Here is a 19,443-nt window from a genome sequence, read left to right on the forward strand (position 1 = left end):
AAAAGTGTTACAAGCATTCACGCAGCACTTGGCACAAACAAGTTACATTTATTGTAAAAGGAGTACAGACTTTAAAACATGGTTTACCACAATTCACACTTAGCTGTGCTTGGTTATATTTCCCTGAGTGCCAGTAGCATTTCTTGTTACACTGTGACAATTTTGTTCTTAAGGAGCTAGGAGCTGATTGTTAATGTGAATAAATATCCCAGGTGTCACATTCACTGTTGGACACATCAATCCACCAACCACATGGAGAACTGCAGGACTTTCATTGAGTAAACGAGTGCAATGATTTTCAACATTTGGGAAAAATATAACACTCCAGTTCCCCACTTCTACAGAATATTCATTCATTAATGTGCCTGGTCATTGAGTGTCATGGCTTATTCACTCAATCTTCAAGGGGTGAAATCACAGCTAAGCCTGATTCCATTTTCAGCCAATATCTATACATTTATGCATACCCCCACAGGCAAGAGTCTTGGCCAACGTCCATTTGCCATGTCCAAAGAGGAGTGAAATTAATAATAATTCATGATCTCAACTGGAACCAGTTATTTTGTCACAGCTCAGATACTGAATTTGGTAGCTTAATAATCTGAATGCCTATTGTCAAAGCAAGCAGAGTATTCATCAGCTATGCCAATGCAGAAATTATTAACAACATGACAAGACATTTAATTTTGATACAATGGGTAAGGTAAATGAAATATTTGATTTCCTGTTCCCATTATAAAGGTTGTCTGTCTAATGGGATTTCAATCTCTTAATCAAAATAGGAAAGATAATCACATAATAAAGTCTTGAAATGAACTCAAAGCACAAGTTCAGAAATGGATAAGTGGGTGCCCACTAAGGCTATATCATCCTACTAGGAAAAAGCCTAACTATCCTACCTCCCATACCTTGTCCACCCACCTTGGTGGGGAATTTCCTAAATGATTGGACTGTGAATGATTCCAGGCACTAGGAAAAGGAGTAAGAAGTCAAGGCAATGTTGGGAATCATGGTCTGTGACATTGAGATAGAAGTGCCGATAGTGACTCAGTTTCTGACACAGAGTGAGAGTGAGAAAGAGATAAAGAAAGAAAGAAAGAAAGAAAGAAAGAAAGAAAGAAAGAAAGAGAGCGAGCAGTGGGGAGAGGAGAAAAGGAGGTATGGATAGAAAGAGGAGATCGAGACAGACAGAGTGAGGGAGGGAGAGACCTCAAAAAAAAATTCAGTAAAAGCTTCAGTGCTCTTGCTTAGCAAACATAACTACTTGCTAAAATTGATTTTGAGAGTGTTAATAACAAAATAAGTACCTGACTTATTTATTTAAAAGCTCCTAACACTCCCAAAATGGTACCCATCAAAATAATGTGCAATGTGAGTGCAGTACAAATAATGTAACCCTGATTTTACCTGCAGATTTTACTCAAGTGCATTTAAAATCTTTCTGCTTCAATCAAGTGCGAAATTAGGGTGGACCTACTTTTCTGCATTGTAGATACTAATCTCCTCCAGAAAGATGCTGTCATTTATGAAGCCCATGTTTGCTTTGGCCAGAAACTTCAAGATAATTCCTTTCTCTGATCCTAAGAACACCACGGTGTAATTTTGGTGGGGACCTGCAGCATTATCCACAGCAATTCTGGTCAATCGATATCTGTTGAAAATAAACAAATGATCACGTTTCATTTGATTTACCATTAGACCCTCCTGAATTGTGAATCTCGCTCTATGGAACATTAAAGTGAATGTTTTTTAAAAAAATATATATATTTTTGTACCATCTCAAATTTAAGTTTTCTCATCGTGAAATGGTGAAACCAGAATGCAATAGATTTCTTTGCGATCTAATTGAGAAAGTATGCTTATATGTAAACTATCAAGCTCACTCTTTAACCAGAGTTAGTTCCTATTTAATTGAAACATGCAGAATGGTTCAAGAAACAGACAAGCTCCCTTTTGTTCACCTACATTGGCAGGCCAATGGAACTTAAAAGAGAGCTTTTCCTTAAAATGTTCTGAATCAATCGATATCAAAGGCTGCATTGTTTCATCCACGAAATATGATTTTTTGTAGAACTATTCTCTCTCTATATATGGGCATAACAGTGCACTCACTGTTAAATTCTTAACAGCTGTGCTGCACTCAACTAAACTTTACAGAAAGTCACGCACTAAATAAACATTTCCCCAGCAACCACACTGCTACCAATGAACAGTAGCTCACACAAGTCAATTGAAACCAGTATCTGTGTTCGCAGCCAGAACAGAATGCCTTTAATAAATTAAAATTTCAGAAATAAATTTCAATTCAATAAGAGTCTTAAAGAGGAAGATGGGTTAACGGACATGAAATTTTGGGTTGAGTCACATGAAGCACCATCTTGCTCAGGTGTTGTGCATGGAGTCAACACCCACCATTTACCTGCAGGGCAGACAGATCAGATTTCAATCAGTGTGCAATGCTGATTTGAGACCATTGTTGCCAACTTGTAGCTAAATGTTCCAGCTAACATGTTAAGTACTAAGAAGGTGCCTCCACCAGCAATACTGAAAGGTATCATCAAACAATTACAGATTTGCTGCTGTTGTTTGATCTATTTTGGATGTGACTAGAATGATACAGGTGTTTACTCATTTCTATAGCTGTGCCAAGTTAAAAATGTCTACAGGAGTTGGTGAAATGGGTGCAGGAGGACATTTTGCTGACATCTGGCTTCTGCACAAACCAATTTAGGAGACATTCCTCTTTGAATACAGAATCGTGTAGAAAATAAGCAGAGACCTCAAAGAGGAGGTCAAGCTGCTGATAGTGGGAGATGAGGAGACGATTCCTAAGCAGTAGGTTTGTCAAGGAGCAGACAAACCCCCTCAAACATATCAAGATAGCCTAGACTCTAGCTTTTTCTTGTTTTAAAGTTGTTGTGCTCCAGATGCAATTTGATTGGTCAAATTACTCAACTTTAAGCAAAGCACACTTTGTTTTTACACTAAAGTTAAAATACAAGACAAACTGAAAGTAAAAGAAAATAACTGGCTTAACTAAAACAATCAATATGCCAAACAAAATTTATATATACACACACTATTACTAATTAACTGACCCATCTAGTAATACCGCATAAGCATATTCTTGGCAAATGCAAATTCAGTAAAATAGATTCTCTCACATGCAATTCTAGCAGCAGGAACAGAACCCCAGCTTTTAGCTGTAACAGAGGGAAGAATAAGACCTTCCACATCCAGCTTCAAGACCTCAGCAACTGTTGAAAGCTAAAGCTAAGAATCCTGGTTCTGAGGGATACTGACCCCACCCATTCAGGCTGCTTCTATTGTTCCAACACTATTTTTAACAAAAAGCATCGCAAGCTGTTTACTTTGTTGACTCTGTCTCAACCTTCCTTTATTTAGAAAAATAGGACAAAATACACCTCTTAAAGCCATTGTATCCTCCAAAGTCATTTCCACCCAAAGTGTTCAGTCAGCAATTTCCCCATTTGAATGTTGGCAAAGGACATTGTAAAAAGCCTGCACATCTATTAGGCAAGCAACTTGAAGCTGCAACCACAGATACAAGCTCAGAACAAGGCAAGGACAGCAATATTAGTGACTGTGAAGATGACAGTACTGACAAATCTTTACATACCTATCCACTTCCAGCTGGAACTGGAGCTATTTTTGTTATTTTGGAGTTTACCATCTACTATTGAGAGCGATTTAGATTTTATTCTTTCAGAAACAGGCGGAGCAAGCAACATTTCTCCCTAAGGAGGCAGTGGCATAGTGGTAATGGTAATTGAGGGCAATTTGCTGACCATGTTGCCAAACATACCACAAAGGCTACACAGACACAAGAAATGTAAGGCAGCAGATCACTAGAATGTGGCAACATTACTTGTGTTGCCTGGGGCACTCTGGTGTAGCTTTGCCATACCACACAGAGCAGGATTTAAGATTCATGGTGGTCTGCCACACTTTATACATCATCTTGCCATCAACTCAGCAGCTGGAAGTCCCAAATCTTTCCAGTAATACTGAACCTGCACAAGAAACTGCCTGTACAAAACAACAAAAGATGAGGATTGTTAAAGAGAGAAAAAACAGTACAATGCACCAGCTTCACAAAAGGGGTACCTGGTAAACTTTTACAAGATTGTAACGGCATTCTGAGATGAAGTGTGAAAGAAATTAAGCAGCATATCATGCCCATTAAACTATTTATACATTTCCTTTGAGGAGAAGATGACAGAGGGTGAGAAGAGATAAACTGATAACCTAAACTCTTTCTGAATGGGAAAGCTAATGAAAAACTCAAATGACTGTAACCTTAATTCTCCACTGACCAAACGTTTCCCTTCACTCTACCATTGACTCTCACATTAGCTTGGCCACAATAACAAAAGCTACCACGTCATTAACAGTCCAAACCAAATCTAAAAATCAAGCTACGTCATTTTGCATATACATGTAACTAATGACACCTGTGCATTGCTCAAATTTCTGACTTGCCTTGGCCTGTTCTATTTTCTTACACTATGGTGGTCCAGTGGGTGAAACTGGACTGATGGATGTCCATCCACTTTCAGTGGAGCTGACCGCAGCTGATAATGCATCATGGACAGTAACAGTTTGGGCAGGCAGCCAACCTGACAGTCAACAGCACTGGCAATGGTTGAAAGAGAAATGCTGTTAACCAGAGTGTAGCAAATTCATGCTCCATGGAACTACTTCCTACTCCACCAGACAAATGTTTCAGGAATTCTGATTTAATACATTTTCTTTCAATTTAAGGAAGAGTAGTCAACATAAACATAGTTGTGTGGTAGTATATAACTTGAGTGTTGCTCAAAAAATATATTTTGTTAAAGCTTTTCATCTTGCACTCTTCAGGACAATCTGCAAGAATACCAGTTAAAAGGAGAGAATTAATATTTAAACTGTATAAGAGCACAGTGCTTAGTGGTTGGCAGATGGACTTGGATTATTAGAAGCAATGTCATGGAAAATGTACCCATAAACGATGATTGACAATTAACTGTCAACCTTTATTTCAATTTTAAAGCAGGCAGGTTGACTAATTGGTCTGGACATTGGCCGGAGAAATAAACCAGTGAGTAGCTGTTGAGTTGAGACAGACATGTATTTTTTGCAAGGTTTGTGACATGTATGTATGTACATGTATGTACAGACATGTATGTATGTACAGGGTCAATGTGTAAAGAACATGGATCTGAGAATTAATACACATAGCTTCAATCAGCACTCTTCTCTCAAGCAGTCTAAGTATTACTTTTCCGATAATGCAAGACGATACACTTCCACACAATATGCTTTTTTGAGCAAACAAATTCTTCAAGCATTCATACTCATTTTTTTTTCAATTTGGGGAACAATGCCAGAACTGGCCAATAATGAGATACAACATATGTTTGCTCTTTACCTGTAAAAAAAAACGTTAAGTAACCACTAACCTGACCATTGTCCTCAAAAACCATGGCCTATTGTCAATGGAAGGTACAGCTTCATCCAGGAGAGGGTGCGTTTTAATGAAATTGAGTGTATCATCTGGGAATCCATTGGAAGTTCCAAATTTTTCCAGTAACACTGAACCAGCACAAGAGCCAGGCCTGTGCAAAGGAACAAAGATAAGGACTGTTAAAGACGGGGAAAAAAAACAGCCAGATGCACCAGGTTCTCCAAAAGGTGCTTGGCAAAGATTTTTTTTATAAGACTCTACAATGATGACTTTCTGAGATTAGAGTAAAAGAAATTAAAATGTGTATCTTGCCCAGTAAACTATTTATACACTTCCTTTGAATGTTTTAATTTTCAATGGGACTTGAAGATTGCTTTCTTCTATAACACTTGGATCCATACCAATTGCTCAACTAATTCACACAGTGTGGCTACAAAATATACAATCCAAGGAATTTCTCATGAACAATTACTGATCTTCCATCGACTACATAGCCCGTGTCCTTTTTAAAATGTTTATCCAGGTCATAGTCTGCTTTAAGTTAAACACCGCTCTTAAATAAAATGCTAGGAAGTGAAATTTAGACAAATGCACTAAGCATCAATGCACAAGTTATCCACAGCATATTTTTGTAGTCTGATTTATATGTTCTTCTGCTACTTCATGTTTGTTATACTGGCTAATATTTTTCTAAAAACAAAATAGTAATAGAACCTTAAAGTGTCAGTCCGATGTCAATTCATCAGTTCCCTCGTCAATAACTTATCTTCCAAACCAAGAGCATTAAAGCAGACTGCCTGGCCATTTATCACGTGGAATCGTGCTGTGCACAAATTGGCTGCTGCATTCCCTATATGACAGTAGTGACTATACTCCTAAACTACTCTGCTGGCTGAAAGAAATATTTGACAACCTCAGGGCATGAAAGGCACAATATAAATACACATTTCTTTATGTTGTCACAAATGTAACAGTTGAAGAAACTTGCTGTCCAATTTTAGCACAGAAAGCATGAACTGAACTACTGTCTTGTCTCCCATTCTGTGTAAACAGCATTACATGTGAATTTCAGACATCTGTATATACAGTGCTGCTCAACAAGCAGAACAAATAACTAGAGTACAGTTTAGCTCCAAAGCAATGCAATTCCCACTGATGATGTCCAGAGTTGGATCAGGTCAGAGGCTACAATCGGGCTCATCTCAGCAGTCAAGTAGCAACAAAACTTTTTGTGCACAATTAGAATTCATATTGTCTCAACCACCTACTGAAATATTATCTCATCGTATGCATGGCTTTCTTTTATGCTGGAAAAACATATGGAGAAAAAAAAACGTGGTCACGCATAATCAGCAATGTACTTATCAAAAGCAATTGAAATAAATGCTTTGTGCTTTGCATGAATAATCTGACTTTTCTTCAAATGTCAAATCAATCTGGCTAACATGAGCAATCTTAAATGGAATAAAGAAAGTTGCAAGAACAGCTCAACTCTGCACCAAACCAGAGTTTCAGGAAGATGATGATAGTTGAGAAGTTGCACCGTTTGGGCGGGAATTCAATTAAAAACAATTTGGAGAGAAATAAGAAATTGCAAGACTTAGTTGAATTGCCAAAAAAGTGAATAGGTCTGCAGATCTAATGAACTTTTGTGTACTTATGTTGTGTGCAAAACTGCTGTCCCTTCAACTATCTATTCAAACAACATTATCAAGGTATGAAATCAGTTGTTTACTGAATTATAGACAAAATACTGTATTTTCTTCAAATCAAATACTTACATTCATGCGATCAATTCATTCTAGTGGAAAATGAGAAAACCTCATGTTTTTATTGTTCAAATATTTCCAGCTGCTTTTGAAAAGAAATTTCATTGGATTTTTTTTTCTTAAAGATAGTTGACATACCTTGGCTTGGGAACTCTGTCTTCAGGGACTGGTGTCCATGTGGAATCAGAAGACTTCTGCTCTTTGAATCGACCAATAAAGACAGTGGCAATGTCCTCCATATCATATGCACAGACCGCTGATCCAGGGATGCTGCAATGAGGCATTTACCAGAAAAGGACTGTTCACTCAAGAAGCATGCAATAAATCAATCAGCAAAACACATTCTTTGAAGTTGCCTTCTTGGTCTCCTACTAATAAACTACAGTACTCCACAATGATCTTTCAAACAGCTTGAGAGTTTTCTCTCCCTCTCCTACCCTTCCCCTTGTTAACACAAGTCCTGGGCAGAGGACATTAAAGTGCTGTATTTGTTCATATGTTGTGAAGGGCTCTCCTTGTCTCACAAATATGTCCTGTCTTTTTGGTATTTAGTTTATCTTTGCCTCAATCAGAAAATGAAGGTCAATTAACCAAAAGGTAATTAAAAAAAAGATAAATGGCTGTAGGGCATCCTGAAAGGGGAGGGTGATGAGCTAGAGGTCATGGTTAGAGGTCATTGATACTAACGATATGGGCAAAATGAGGAATAAGGTCTTGCATCAAGAATTCAGGGAGCAAGACAGTAGATTAAAAAGCAGGACCTCAATGGTTGAAATCTCTACTCCTACTGTCACATGCTAGCAAGCTTAGAAATAGGAAAATAGGACAGAAAAATGCGTGGCTGAACGGTTGGTGCAGGAGGAAGGGTATTAGATTCTTGGATCCATGGGAACGTTATTTGGGGAAGTGGGACATGCACAAATGGGATGGTCTACAGGTGGACCACATTTGTAAAATGTATTGAGGTTCATTTTCTTCATCAATATGTAAATGTACCTACTAGAGAAGGAGCAAACCTGACCTTATCTTGGGAAATAAGGCAGGGTGAGTGACTAAAGTGATAGTGGGGAACACTTTGAACACTAGTGATCATAATTCTTACTTTTAAAATAATTAAGGAAAAGGATCGGACTTCTTTAAAAGTGAACGTTCTTAATTGGAGCAAGGCAAATTTTCATGGTATGAGACAGGAACTTTCAATTGTTTAAGTGGAGCAGACCTTTTGCAGGTAAAGGGACAACTGACAAGTGGGAGGCTTTCAAAAGTGTGATAATGAGAGTTCAGAAGCATTATGTTCCTGCTGGAGCGAAGGGTAAGGCCGGTAAGAATAGGGAACAATGGATGAAGATAGATAGAGGTTCTGGTCAAGAATGAAGTTCTGCATGATAGATTAATTAGTAAAGTTAGATCACATGGGATTCAGGGAGAGCATGTCAATTGGATACAAAGCTGGTTTGGCAGTTGGAGACATGATGGTGGTAAAGAGTTGTCTTTTGGATTGGAGGCCTGTGATTAGCAGTGTTCCACAGGGAGCAGTACTAGATCCACTTGTTTTATCACTTATATAAACGATTTGGATGAGAATTTTGGAGACACAGTTAGGATGTTTGTGGATGACACCAATAATTGGTAGCATAGTGGAGAGTGAAGTTTAGAAAAAGAGATCTTGATCAATTGGGCTAAGGAATGAGTGCTAGAGTTTAATTTAGATAAATGCAATGTTTTGGAGTTTGGTAAAACAAACAAGGGCAAGACTTATATAATTAATGGTAGGGCTCTTGGTGGTGTTGTAGAACAGAGAGACCTAGGGGTCCAGGTGGTCAATGTTTTGAAATTTGTATCTCATGCAGATAGGTTGACTAAGAAGGCATTCAGCACATTGGCCTTCATTGCCCAGACCACTGAATATAGGAAAAAGTGAGGATGTCATGTTGAGGTTGTACAGGATGATGGTGAGGCCACGTTTGGAGTAGCATGAACGGTTCTGATTGCTCTGCTATAGGAGGAATATTTTTCAATTGAAGAGGGTTCAGAAAGCATTTACCTGGGGGTCAAAAACTGACAAATCCCCTGGCTCAGATGAACCGCATCACAGGCTGCTGTGGGAGGCAGGAAATTGCAGGGGCTCTGACACAAATTTTTAATTCCTCCCTGGCCATGGGTGAAGTGCCAGAAGACTAGAGGATGGCTAACACGGTTCCACTTTTCAAGAGGAGTGGTAGAGATGAACCAGGAAATTACAGACCGGCAAGTCTCAAGCCAATGGTAGGGAAACTACAGGAGAAAATTCTGATGGAGCAAATTAATATCCATTTAGAAAGTCATGGGTCAATTAAGGATAATCAGCATGGCTTTGTCAGAGGGAGGTCATGCCTAACAAATTTGAAAATACGATGCTGTGTGTGTGGATTAAAGAAGCTCAGTTGGAAGTTTATATGGATTTTAGCAAAGCTTTTGAAAAGATCCCAAATGGGAAATCAATTAAGAAGGTTAAAGCACTTAGAATTTAGGGAAATTTGATGAGATGGACCAGAAATTAGCTTAGTAATAGGACACAAAGGATAGTGGTAGAAGATTGAGTGGAGGCCAGTGTCCAGCAGTGTACCACAAGGATCAGTAGTGGGACCCTTGTTGTTCGTTATATACATAAATGATAGAGATAAGAATGTGTGTGGAATGTTAAGCAAAATTGCAGATGACACCAAGATTGTCCAATAGTGAAAGCAATGGTTGTAGGTTGCAGGAAGATATAGATGGCTTGGTAAGAGAAGCAGACCAGTGACAGATGATACTTAATCGTGATAAGTGCGAGATGATACACTGTGGAAGAAGAAACAAGATGAGGGAGCATTTAATGAATATGTAGCTCAGTGGAACAGAGGGGTTTTGAGGTAATTACTCACAGATCCCTGAAGTCAGCAAAGAACATGAATACCATACTGAGGCATATGGGGCACTTGCTTTCATCAGCTGTGGTATAGAGTATAAAGAGCAAGGAGGTAATGTTGGAATTGTACAGTGTGTTGGTCAGGACACAGCTGGAGTACTGCGTGCAATTCTGGCCATCTCACTACAGAAGAATATGATAGCACTAGAGGGGACACAGAGAATGCTCACATGGATGTTGCCTGGAATGGAGAAATTGAATTATACGGAGAGACTAGAAAGGCTCGGTTTGTTTTCTTTACAGTAGAGAAGGCTGAGAGGGCACATGATTGAGGTGTGTAAGATTGAAGGGTATGGACAGGGTTGGCAGAAAGCAGCTGTTCCCTTTGGTTGAGCGTCAGTCACAAGACGGCATAGTTTTAGGGTAAGGGACAGGTGGAAATTTGGAGGTTGTAAACCTTACAACCTTTAAAAATTTGGATGAACACTTCATATGTCGTAACATTTAAGGATATGGGACAAGTGCAAGAAAGTTGGATTATTGTGCCTTTAATGGTAGTTATGTCAATGCAGACTTGACAGGCAAAAGGCCTCTTCTGCACTGTGTGAATCTATGAACTGCTGTTAGTCCTATAAACAAAATAAGACAAAGCAGCAAGAAGTTGTCTAAACATTTTAGATTCTAGTCACGCTTAGGAAGAGATGCATTGCTTTTGTTCATTGTAGCTATTAATGCAACTGAAGAAAAATTCTCACAGATAAAGCACTACTGACAAAACAACAACAGCTTATATGTGCATACCACCTATTTATCCACCATTTTATTAGTGTAATAAAATGTCACAAGGAACTTCACAGGAATATTAAACAAAATTGAAACCAAGTGACATGCACTTATGAATATCACTCATGCTGCAGAATTTAAACAAATGTATACAATTAATGTGAAATAATTCACTTTAAAAGGGAATATTTTGCACAAAATTATTGTGCGCATTGAATAATGTTTACAATGGATTCCAGCAAAATTACGTTTAACTGACATAACAGTCTTCAGCACTGGTAATTTAAACAAGAAATGTCATTTCAAGATATTCATCCTAATAGTTTCAGTATAGCATTTCTGTGGCTCTGTGAACATATTTACCTGTTATAAGGGGTGGAAAATGTTGCTAGAATGACATCACGGCCACTAATACGGACAACATTTGTCACGGACTGCAAAATGTTGAAGTAAAAGTGAGAGTCTCCAGGTACAGAACAGTTGAGACGAGCTTTCACGAATGATGTCCACTGCTTCTCCAATACCCTCTGAGAACCTCCCATGTCATTTTTACAGACCCGGGCAACTCTTGGAAAAATCACCTGGAAATAAAATTCAGGCAAGAGCTTTGAAAGTCCCTTTAGCTCTTAAGAAGTCACTTCAGAACTTCAATACACTGTTCCCACATTTTCAGCTGAAGGCTGAACACTGAACATATTGCATAAACCAAATTCAAATCTCCTGTGGAACAGCATGAATTCATGAATCAGTTTAATCAAAGAATGCTTTTATGAATTCAACTTGAGGATTCCTTAAAATTGAATTAATAATTTTGACCAAAGATACTGCTGAGTGAAAGTGAACTAAAAATCTTTGGAGAAGTATCTCAGTTAACAGACAAGCGTGTAGGCTTTCCTCACCCCCTCTAATTCTAACCTGCGAGGGACGAAGGAATAGGCCACTTGTCACTTTGTAGTTCAGAAGTTGATAAATTACACACATTATGCAGAGAAAGTAAGTCATTAAGAAAAGACAGTTTTAAAGTTAGAAAGCAAGTAATAGGCAACTATAAATTAAGAACCCTTAGTACAATGTTTTAAATTCCTTTGGAACTTCATAAACAGTAAATGCCTAGCTTTAAAACGCTGAATGTACTGATTGACTAATGGGCTGTGCTGGTTACTGCATCCTGGTGTAAACAAAGCTGCGTCAGGATAATAGTTGGGTTATTGCTCTTGCTCAGGGTGTTGGTTCCAATTTCCTGTGCTTTACTAATTAGGTGAAGCACTGTAACTGAGCCTTGTCCTGGAGCTTTCAGGAAAGGAACACATTTGAAAATAAGAGTGAGGCAGCCTTCTTCAGTTTGATTTCAAACATGCTGCAGAATCAGCATAGGGGAGCATTCTCTTAAAAAAATGCAATACCCAATACAATAACATATTAACTGCCTTCTACCAATACATTTCTAATTTTGTATATGAGCTTAAATGTATTTCCATTGCAAAAAAATTAATATATCAACAAAATATCCAGATTTAGATCTAACCATCAGACTAAACTGGCATAAGCTTGGTATTATCTTAAGGTGGGTGCATCTAATAAATTAAAAGTTCTTACTACTACACCTCAGGGTAAAAGCAAATGATGTGGCGGTGTTTTGCAATGTCGTTCCAGAAGTTAATGAGCCCAGAAGTTGAACATCATCTTATCTTTTGCCCATTAATCACATTTCAAATCTGTTCCTTTGAGGTTCATATTTACATTCAAGGGAAAACAAGTCCTCAAGTTAACTGATTTTTTTTTAAAAAACTGACAAAATAAAGAACAGTTTCAATAAAGATAGAAACCTTGTTCCTTTTCATTATGGAGACTCACGAGGATGTTGAAATACCTTACGGCTGACATTTTAGTACAATGTTTTAAATCCCTTTGGAACTTCATAAACAGTAAATGCTTAGCTTTAAAACACTGAGTGTATTTCATATGGATTGCTTTGCTTTCAGTACATGTCCTGACCAACTTAATCCTGGCCATCTCCGTCGGATTAACTTTGACAAGTAAAGCCACTAGGCAACAAAAAGATAATATCACATTCACAGTCTCTGCAATCCTTTTTGCTGGAGTTTTGCTGTTATCATCATTTCTTAATAAATACACATCACTTCAGTTATTTCTTGTACTTTGCCCTCTGCCCAAGAATGCCCTTCCTGTTTTATTCAGAAACTTTGCACTGTTGTCAGCATATTCTATTCCAACACTTTTATGTGATAATGTAATATTATTAGGTGTCTTGTGCACATGATAGCCAAGTAGCACGTGGAAGTAAATCCTAACAAGAGTCAGCATCTTCAGCAGAAACATGGCAAAAGAAAGGTGTAGATAGCCAGTTCAATATACACATAAATCTTCCATTTTAAGGATGGATCTTTGATCTGTACAGCACCCATGCCCAGGTAAACTGGTGGTTGGTGAAAATATTTCTCTACTGTTGAAAAACCTCAAACAAAAAGCAATCATGGTATATCAAGTCAGACTTACAATGCACAGATTCCTACTATTATGGGTCATAACTTTATGTTATTCAAGAAAGGCATGATCTCTACCTTTCCCATGGTGTTGTATTCGACAGCGATTTCCCGAAAGAAGAAGTAGATATAGTCAGCATAATCCACAGCCTGGACAAAATAAGGTTCTGCAATAAAATAAAAAGGAGCATACATTAAATACTCATCTGTAAATAAAGTCCATACAAGAGCTGGATAAAGCTGTGGGTCACAAACCTACAAGCAGCATTCCCAAAGCCAGCCGTTTCTTTGTGAGAGTGAGGAAAGTTTAGATCGCCTGCAATTTCCATGGATTCAGGCTAACCTCTGAAACTGGTTCAAGCTACCCCAGGGAGGGGTCAAGAACTATGGGAGTACGCTGTTCTAGAATTAGAATCCTTTTGGGCAGCTAAGTTTAAAAAGGTGTGCTAACTTTACATGCATATTGTAAAGCTTTAAGTACATTTGTAATACAGGGATTGATGAGAGGGCTTTGTTTATAAAAGGGAAGCAGCCATTGAATTCACCAGTGTGATAAAAATGGGAAAAACTTCAGGTTCATTAAATTATCTTATCCAGTGGGTAAAGTGCAGTATTGAACTGTATTGAGATTCAGATTTTAATGTCAAGTGCTCCATATGCTTTGATCTTTTCACTGATTCATAGACCAGCTTTCCAAGAAACCTTGTGGCCAGATGCATTGACGCCAACAGCGTGGGTTCATTTCCCACACCAAATGAGGTCACTGTGAAGGTCCCGCTTTCTCAAACTCACCCTGAGGCGTAAGGACTTTAAATTTAAAATCACCACCGGTTGTTTCTCTCTAATGAGAGGGCAGTCTTATGGTCCTCTGGGACTCTGGTGACTTTACTATAAACTTTAAAGCAGTGAATTAAATGGCCATGTGTTTCACAACAAAACATTAACATATTCAACTCTGAAGGCTTTTTTCACAACTGTAAAGTTAAATTTATTCATGAATGTTTGGCTGAGTTCTCTAATGGATTCAACTCAAAAAATGCTGATTCAACTGCCTTGGGAACTGTGAACTCTGTTAGATTGACAGCTTTATGACTTTCTAAGAGGTTTAATTTTAAATTACTTTGAGTACTCGTTTGTTACTTTTGATGGCGATAATGAATTCCTATGAGGACAGGAAGTTTTTCATCCCCCAAATGAACTTGAATGGCAGTCCATTTGGTGTAGTAGTTTCTGGAACATCTCAATATCTTCCTTATAGTGTAGTGTAATAAGGCCCATGAGTTCTGCACACACTGCATACTGGGTGAATAGGCATGAAAAGACAGTGAGGAATGAGGAATGGTGGGGAGGGATTATTGATGAAAGATGATAGGGTAATCATGGCGTCAATTTCCTAGTAAATATGGGCAGCAGGCTGTACTAACCTGCCTGCCTCATCACCCACCTTCCTTGGGGAGGGGCAGTGGTCTCTACTCCAGACTATTCCTCTAGAAATCTGCCACGAAAATACTACGGCAGGTACAGCTGGATAGGATCACAGCATTTCAGCACCTTTTAACAAGCCATTTAAAAAAAATGATTCAGGACCCCAGGCTCTCAATGCCACAGAAGGTCTAGAAGCCAACTGGATTTTTCCAGTCAACAACTGATCTTAATATACTTTGTGTTAAAGAGCTATCCATCACTTGAGGGTAGATACTCATCACTCTGCCACTTTAAAAAGGGAAGATGTTGGCAAGTGAGTACACCAATTGGCACTGGGAAATGCTAGGTCATTCTACTTTTACAGTGCAATGTGCATAGGATCATCACCACATTCAGTACAGACTCGATAGGCCAAAGGGCCTTTTATGCATTGTATGAATCTATCTTCTCCAAATGGTTTTGCACTAAAAAGAATTGATTTTCAAAAATCTGCAATTAAGGACAGTATTTGAAAAGATTCATAATGAGCCTGTGGAATATTTCCATATCGCTTGTTATGGTCCTGAGGTATGCCTTTCAGTGACACCACTTGGGAGTTCACTCAAATCAAACCACAAAAAAATTAAACTAGAACTGTCTTGTTCAAAGAAAACAGAAAACATGAGATCTTAAGGTAGAGAGAATGACTTTCTGGAATCTTGACAACATAATCAAACGCCATCACTGTTTACTCACCTTTCAACCATTTGGAGTCATGTTTTACTGTCCGTAGTGTTGGACTGTCTCCAAGGCTCCGATAAATAACAGAATCAATTGCAAGGAAGTCTGTTACAGTTGCTGAATAAAGCTTGCCTTCTGGATGAAGTACAATAAAAAGAAATTCTGCACTAACCAGTTTAATTTTGATATAAATATACTTCAAGTACTTTAGAATTCATTCAAATCAAACCAAGATAGATAAAATCAGAAAAGGACACTGAATCACAGCAGTTCTGGATACATCTTAGATATATCATCCAACAATATTGAGATAAATGTTAAGTTATTCATTTTACTGATTGTTGCACTTCTAGCCAATAATTGCATATCAATAGTGAATGACGAACAAATTAATCTCAAAACACTCAACAACAAAAAAGGTCAAGTTGCCATAGTGCTAGAGAAATACAAGGCTGCTCTCTCATTAGAGAGAGAGAGACAGAGAGAGTGAGTGAGAGTGTAAGAGAGTGAGTGAGTGAGTGTGAGAGTGAGTGAGTGAGTGAGTGAGTGAGTGTGAGAGTGAGTGAGTGAGTGAGTGAGTGAGTGAGTGAGTGAGTGAGTGAGTGAGTGAGTGAGTGAGTGAGTGAGTGAGTGAGTGAGTGAGTGAGTGAGTGTGTGTGTGTGTGTGTGTGTGTGTGTGTGTGTGTGTGTGTGTGTGTGTGTGTGTGTGAGAGAGAGAGAGACAACTGGTGATGGTTTAACTGGAGGGTCACCACACCTCAGGCAAGGGGAGAGGTTGGGAAGGAGAGATCCTCATGGCCACTTCCGCTGGTACGGGAATTGAACCCACACTGTTGGCATCACTCTTCATGGAGGGCAGGGGAATATTGGTTAGCGTAGTTGGCTGGACAATGGGATACTCAATGATTCATGTGGAGGCTTCTTAAGAATCCTAAGATGGAGCTGTGACAACATTTAAGGTGGATTTGAGTATTTTCTCAGGTACAGCTCCTAAATACAATACAGACTTAAATTTGTCAGGTGTTTACCTAATCAAGGGACATGACACTGGATCCCGTTCTACTCCAAACTGGATATTCTCTGTAGCAGATCATCAAATTTCAGATTGATCCAGCTAACAAGTTAGAGAACCCTTCCCAAGATGGAGAACACTAATAACATTAACATAATCACTGTCAGCAAATGCACAGAATTTTTTTTTTTTGAAGTTCACCTTTCTGATTCTGACAGCTGTGGATAAAAAGGGCAAGATTCCTTACACTGAGGGAGACTCTTCATGGTCCTATCTGGCTGGCTGATTATGTAGTACTTTGGCCCTCATGAGTACCAACGTCAACTAGGGAAGTGGAGTATCAGACTCTTTCCCCATTCCCCAGTGAGCTTGTCAACCAAAATAATTTTGTTTTACCAACAGTGGATACCTCATAATGGGCTCACACAAATGAGAAACATACCCAGCTCATCCCTGACCCCTACACAATAGGTGAAGGTATACATTGGGATTTCTAATTTCCAATGCCTAAAGTCTCTTCATCAAAACGCTTGTCAGAATCTAATCTACATTTTCTAGCTCTGCTGTTATATGAATGTAACCAGTCTAGAGTTTTACTTAACTTCACAGTATTTGTAATGTAAGTCACACACTGTGGTTATAAAGTCATAGATCCCATAATAATTTTGACAGATCACAAGCAAAACAATGTTAAATAAGCTAAATCGCGTTTAAACAAAAATATAGGGATTTGTCTGCAAGTTCTTTTTAATCATGGAGGTAAGCAAGTTGCTTTAAAAGCGCTTTGTGAATATAAATAATTTCTAAAAGGAGTTTCACAGATGGGCATATGGAAAATGGGCACTGAGCCACAAAAAGACTCATTAGGAGGGATGACCACATACTTGGCTGAAGAAATAGGATTTGAGAAGGCTTTAAAGAATAAACAGGTGGAGAGTTGATGGGGTTTAGGGAAGGAATTTTGGTGAACAAGAGCTCATGAAATTTTAAGTGTGGCTGTTTACAGTAAATCAAAGAGAAGTGGACAAGACAGAGATGACAGTGAAATGAAATTTGAACGATGTAGGGAACAAGAGAATAAAGTAGTTATGGATATCAAGTGGACTGGCAACACTGACAATTTTGAAGATGACTTTTGAATTTTAGGTATTGCTTACAGATAACCTGTAATTAACACGATGACCAAAATTTGATCTTCCTCATTGCCAATCTTTCAAATTAGGTGCTATAGTACCAGGACAACACACTGCTTCAGATTCAGAAACCATAATTTTTTTTTGTGTCATGAAGCAGTTCATGGCAAGGAAATGTGAAAAATTAATCCTTTCTAACTGCATATTTAATTAAATTACACTGTGCCCACTGGTTGTATCACAAAGTCCAGACAAATGCTTACCTGCAAAAAGTGCAACATTTGCATGTTTTGGATCGTAAGGACACCTTGCCATTCCACTGATGTTGTCATCTCCAAAAATATCCAGGGTATCCAACTGAAACACATTGGAAGAATTCATATTCACATCTTTTGACAAGTAATCAGTGATTTTATCAAAGAACAGGGTGATTAATGTATTGTCCTTACCAAGGCCACTGCCATGGTGTTCACTTCAGTTTAAAACAATATGTAAGGGGGATTTTCAGCAGGAATTAAAGTTATGATGAGAGAGCACATGCCCTGTGATTTTCATTCTTTAAAAGATAACAATGAACATTGGAGGTTAGGTACCCAGAATGCATCAACATCCATTTCCTATGACCACTGTTTCCCCAATCGGAACCTTCTGAATCTTTAAATGGTCCTTTTACATGTAGGAAGAAAGAGATTAAATTAAACAGAGTGTGCCAAAGGAAAAACACCAGCAATGAAAGAAAATGTTAAATTATGGTGTTGTAACATGACTGAGTGAATGACTAGATAAGTATTTAAAGCGGTAAAATGTTGAATTAAAATAGGGATTGAGATTCCCTAAATAGGTTCAGAAAAGAAGTACTTTTGAGTCTAATTCAATTGCAAACAGATATGAGACTTGAGAACAGGCTTACTGATTGCTTTTCTTCTTAAAAGGAATTTTGAAAACTACAGACAGCATAACATTTGAAATAAACTTGTCCTAATATACTGTGTTAATGTCTCCAAAATAGTTTGCAAATTTGTGCTTGTTACATTAACAGGTGGAAGATGGTAGGAAACAATGTTATCTTGAGATGGAGAAACAGCTCATAATGCTTCCTTTCCATTGTTCTTCATGCAGTAGCTGCTATATTCTAATCTCCAACATTCCTTGTAGCTTTTGAAATTTGCCTTGTTAAAAAGAATGGTGCCAATTACATTCCCAAAGGTTAAGATTAAATATACAGCTCACATTGTAATAACCTACACATTCCACATTTGCACTGGTACATTGGTAAATGCCCTCAGTTGGTGAGCAACTCTGACAACTGATGTCTGCTCTTCCAGGCAAAAGGCAAAAAAAGAACCATGCATTTTGCTTTTTAATATATCTAGTGATTCCCCTGACAGTTAGGGCATATTTCTGAATACATCGTGAGGCTTGGTCTGTCATGTTTTCTCAGATCAAAATTACCTGCTGGCAATTACTGAGCAGGTTCAAAGAATAGTCAGTTGGAGTGTGATTCAAGACAGCAGTCAAAGTCATGGAACATTGTTTCTTATGGTGACAATGTCTTTAAAATAAAAGAAAGAGAAATTGAAATTAAATATAAAACTGCTGAAGCAGCAGCAGGTAACAAAAATAAACTTTTGTTTGTAGTAGCCTTGGCTCAGTGGTAGCCCTCTTGACTTTGCATTAGACAGCTGAGAGTTCAAACTCCACTGCAGAGACTCACATACATAACAATGGCTGATGCTTCAG

At 38.2% G+C, this 19,443-nt stretch overlaps 1 protein-coding gene across 9 annotated transcripts in view; it reads right to left on the reverse strand.

Moving 5' to 3' along the window:
- The window catches only part of sema6a (sema domain, transmembrane domain (TM), and cytoplasmic domain, (semaphorin) 6A), a 150,081-nt gene that overhangs the window by 22,059 nt on the left and 108,579 nt on the right, over positions 1-19,443 (reverse strand). For all 9 annotated transcript variants that reach the window (XM_072584241.1, XM_072584293.1, XM_072584279.1 and 6 more), the window contains exons 7-13: positions 17,967-18,060; positions 15,574-15,693; positions 13,492-13,580; positions 11,273-11,490; positions 7,378-7,509; positions 5,466-5,621; positions 1,478-1,651 (exon numbers count right to left, since the gene is read on the reverse strand). In XM_072584241.1, the coding sequence (XP_072440342.1) occupies positions 1,478-1,651; positions 5,466-5,621; positions 7,378-7,509; positions 11,273-11,490; positions 13,492-13,580; positions 15,574-15,693; positions 17,967-18,060 (983 nt within the window). The remainder of the gene's footprint in view (positions 1-1,477; positions 1,652-5,465; positions 5,622-7,377; positions 7,510-11,272; positions 11,491-13,491; positions 13,581-15,573; positions 15,694-17,966; positions 18,061-19,443) is intronic.

This window comes from Chiloscyllium punctatum, chromosome 2, assembly GCF_047496795.1.
Source record: "Chiloscyllium punctatum isolate Juve2018m chromosome 2, sChiPun1.3, whole genome shotgun sequence".
NCBI lineage: Eukaryota > Metazoa > Chordata > Chondrichthyes > Orectolobiformes > Hemiscylliidae > Chiloscyllium > Chiloscyllium punctatum.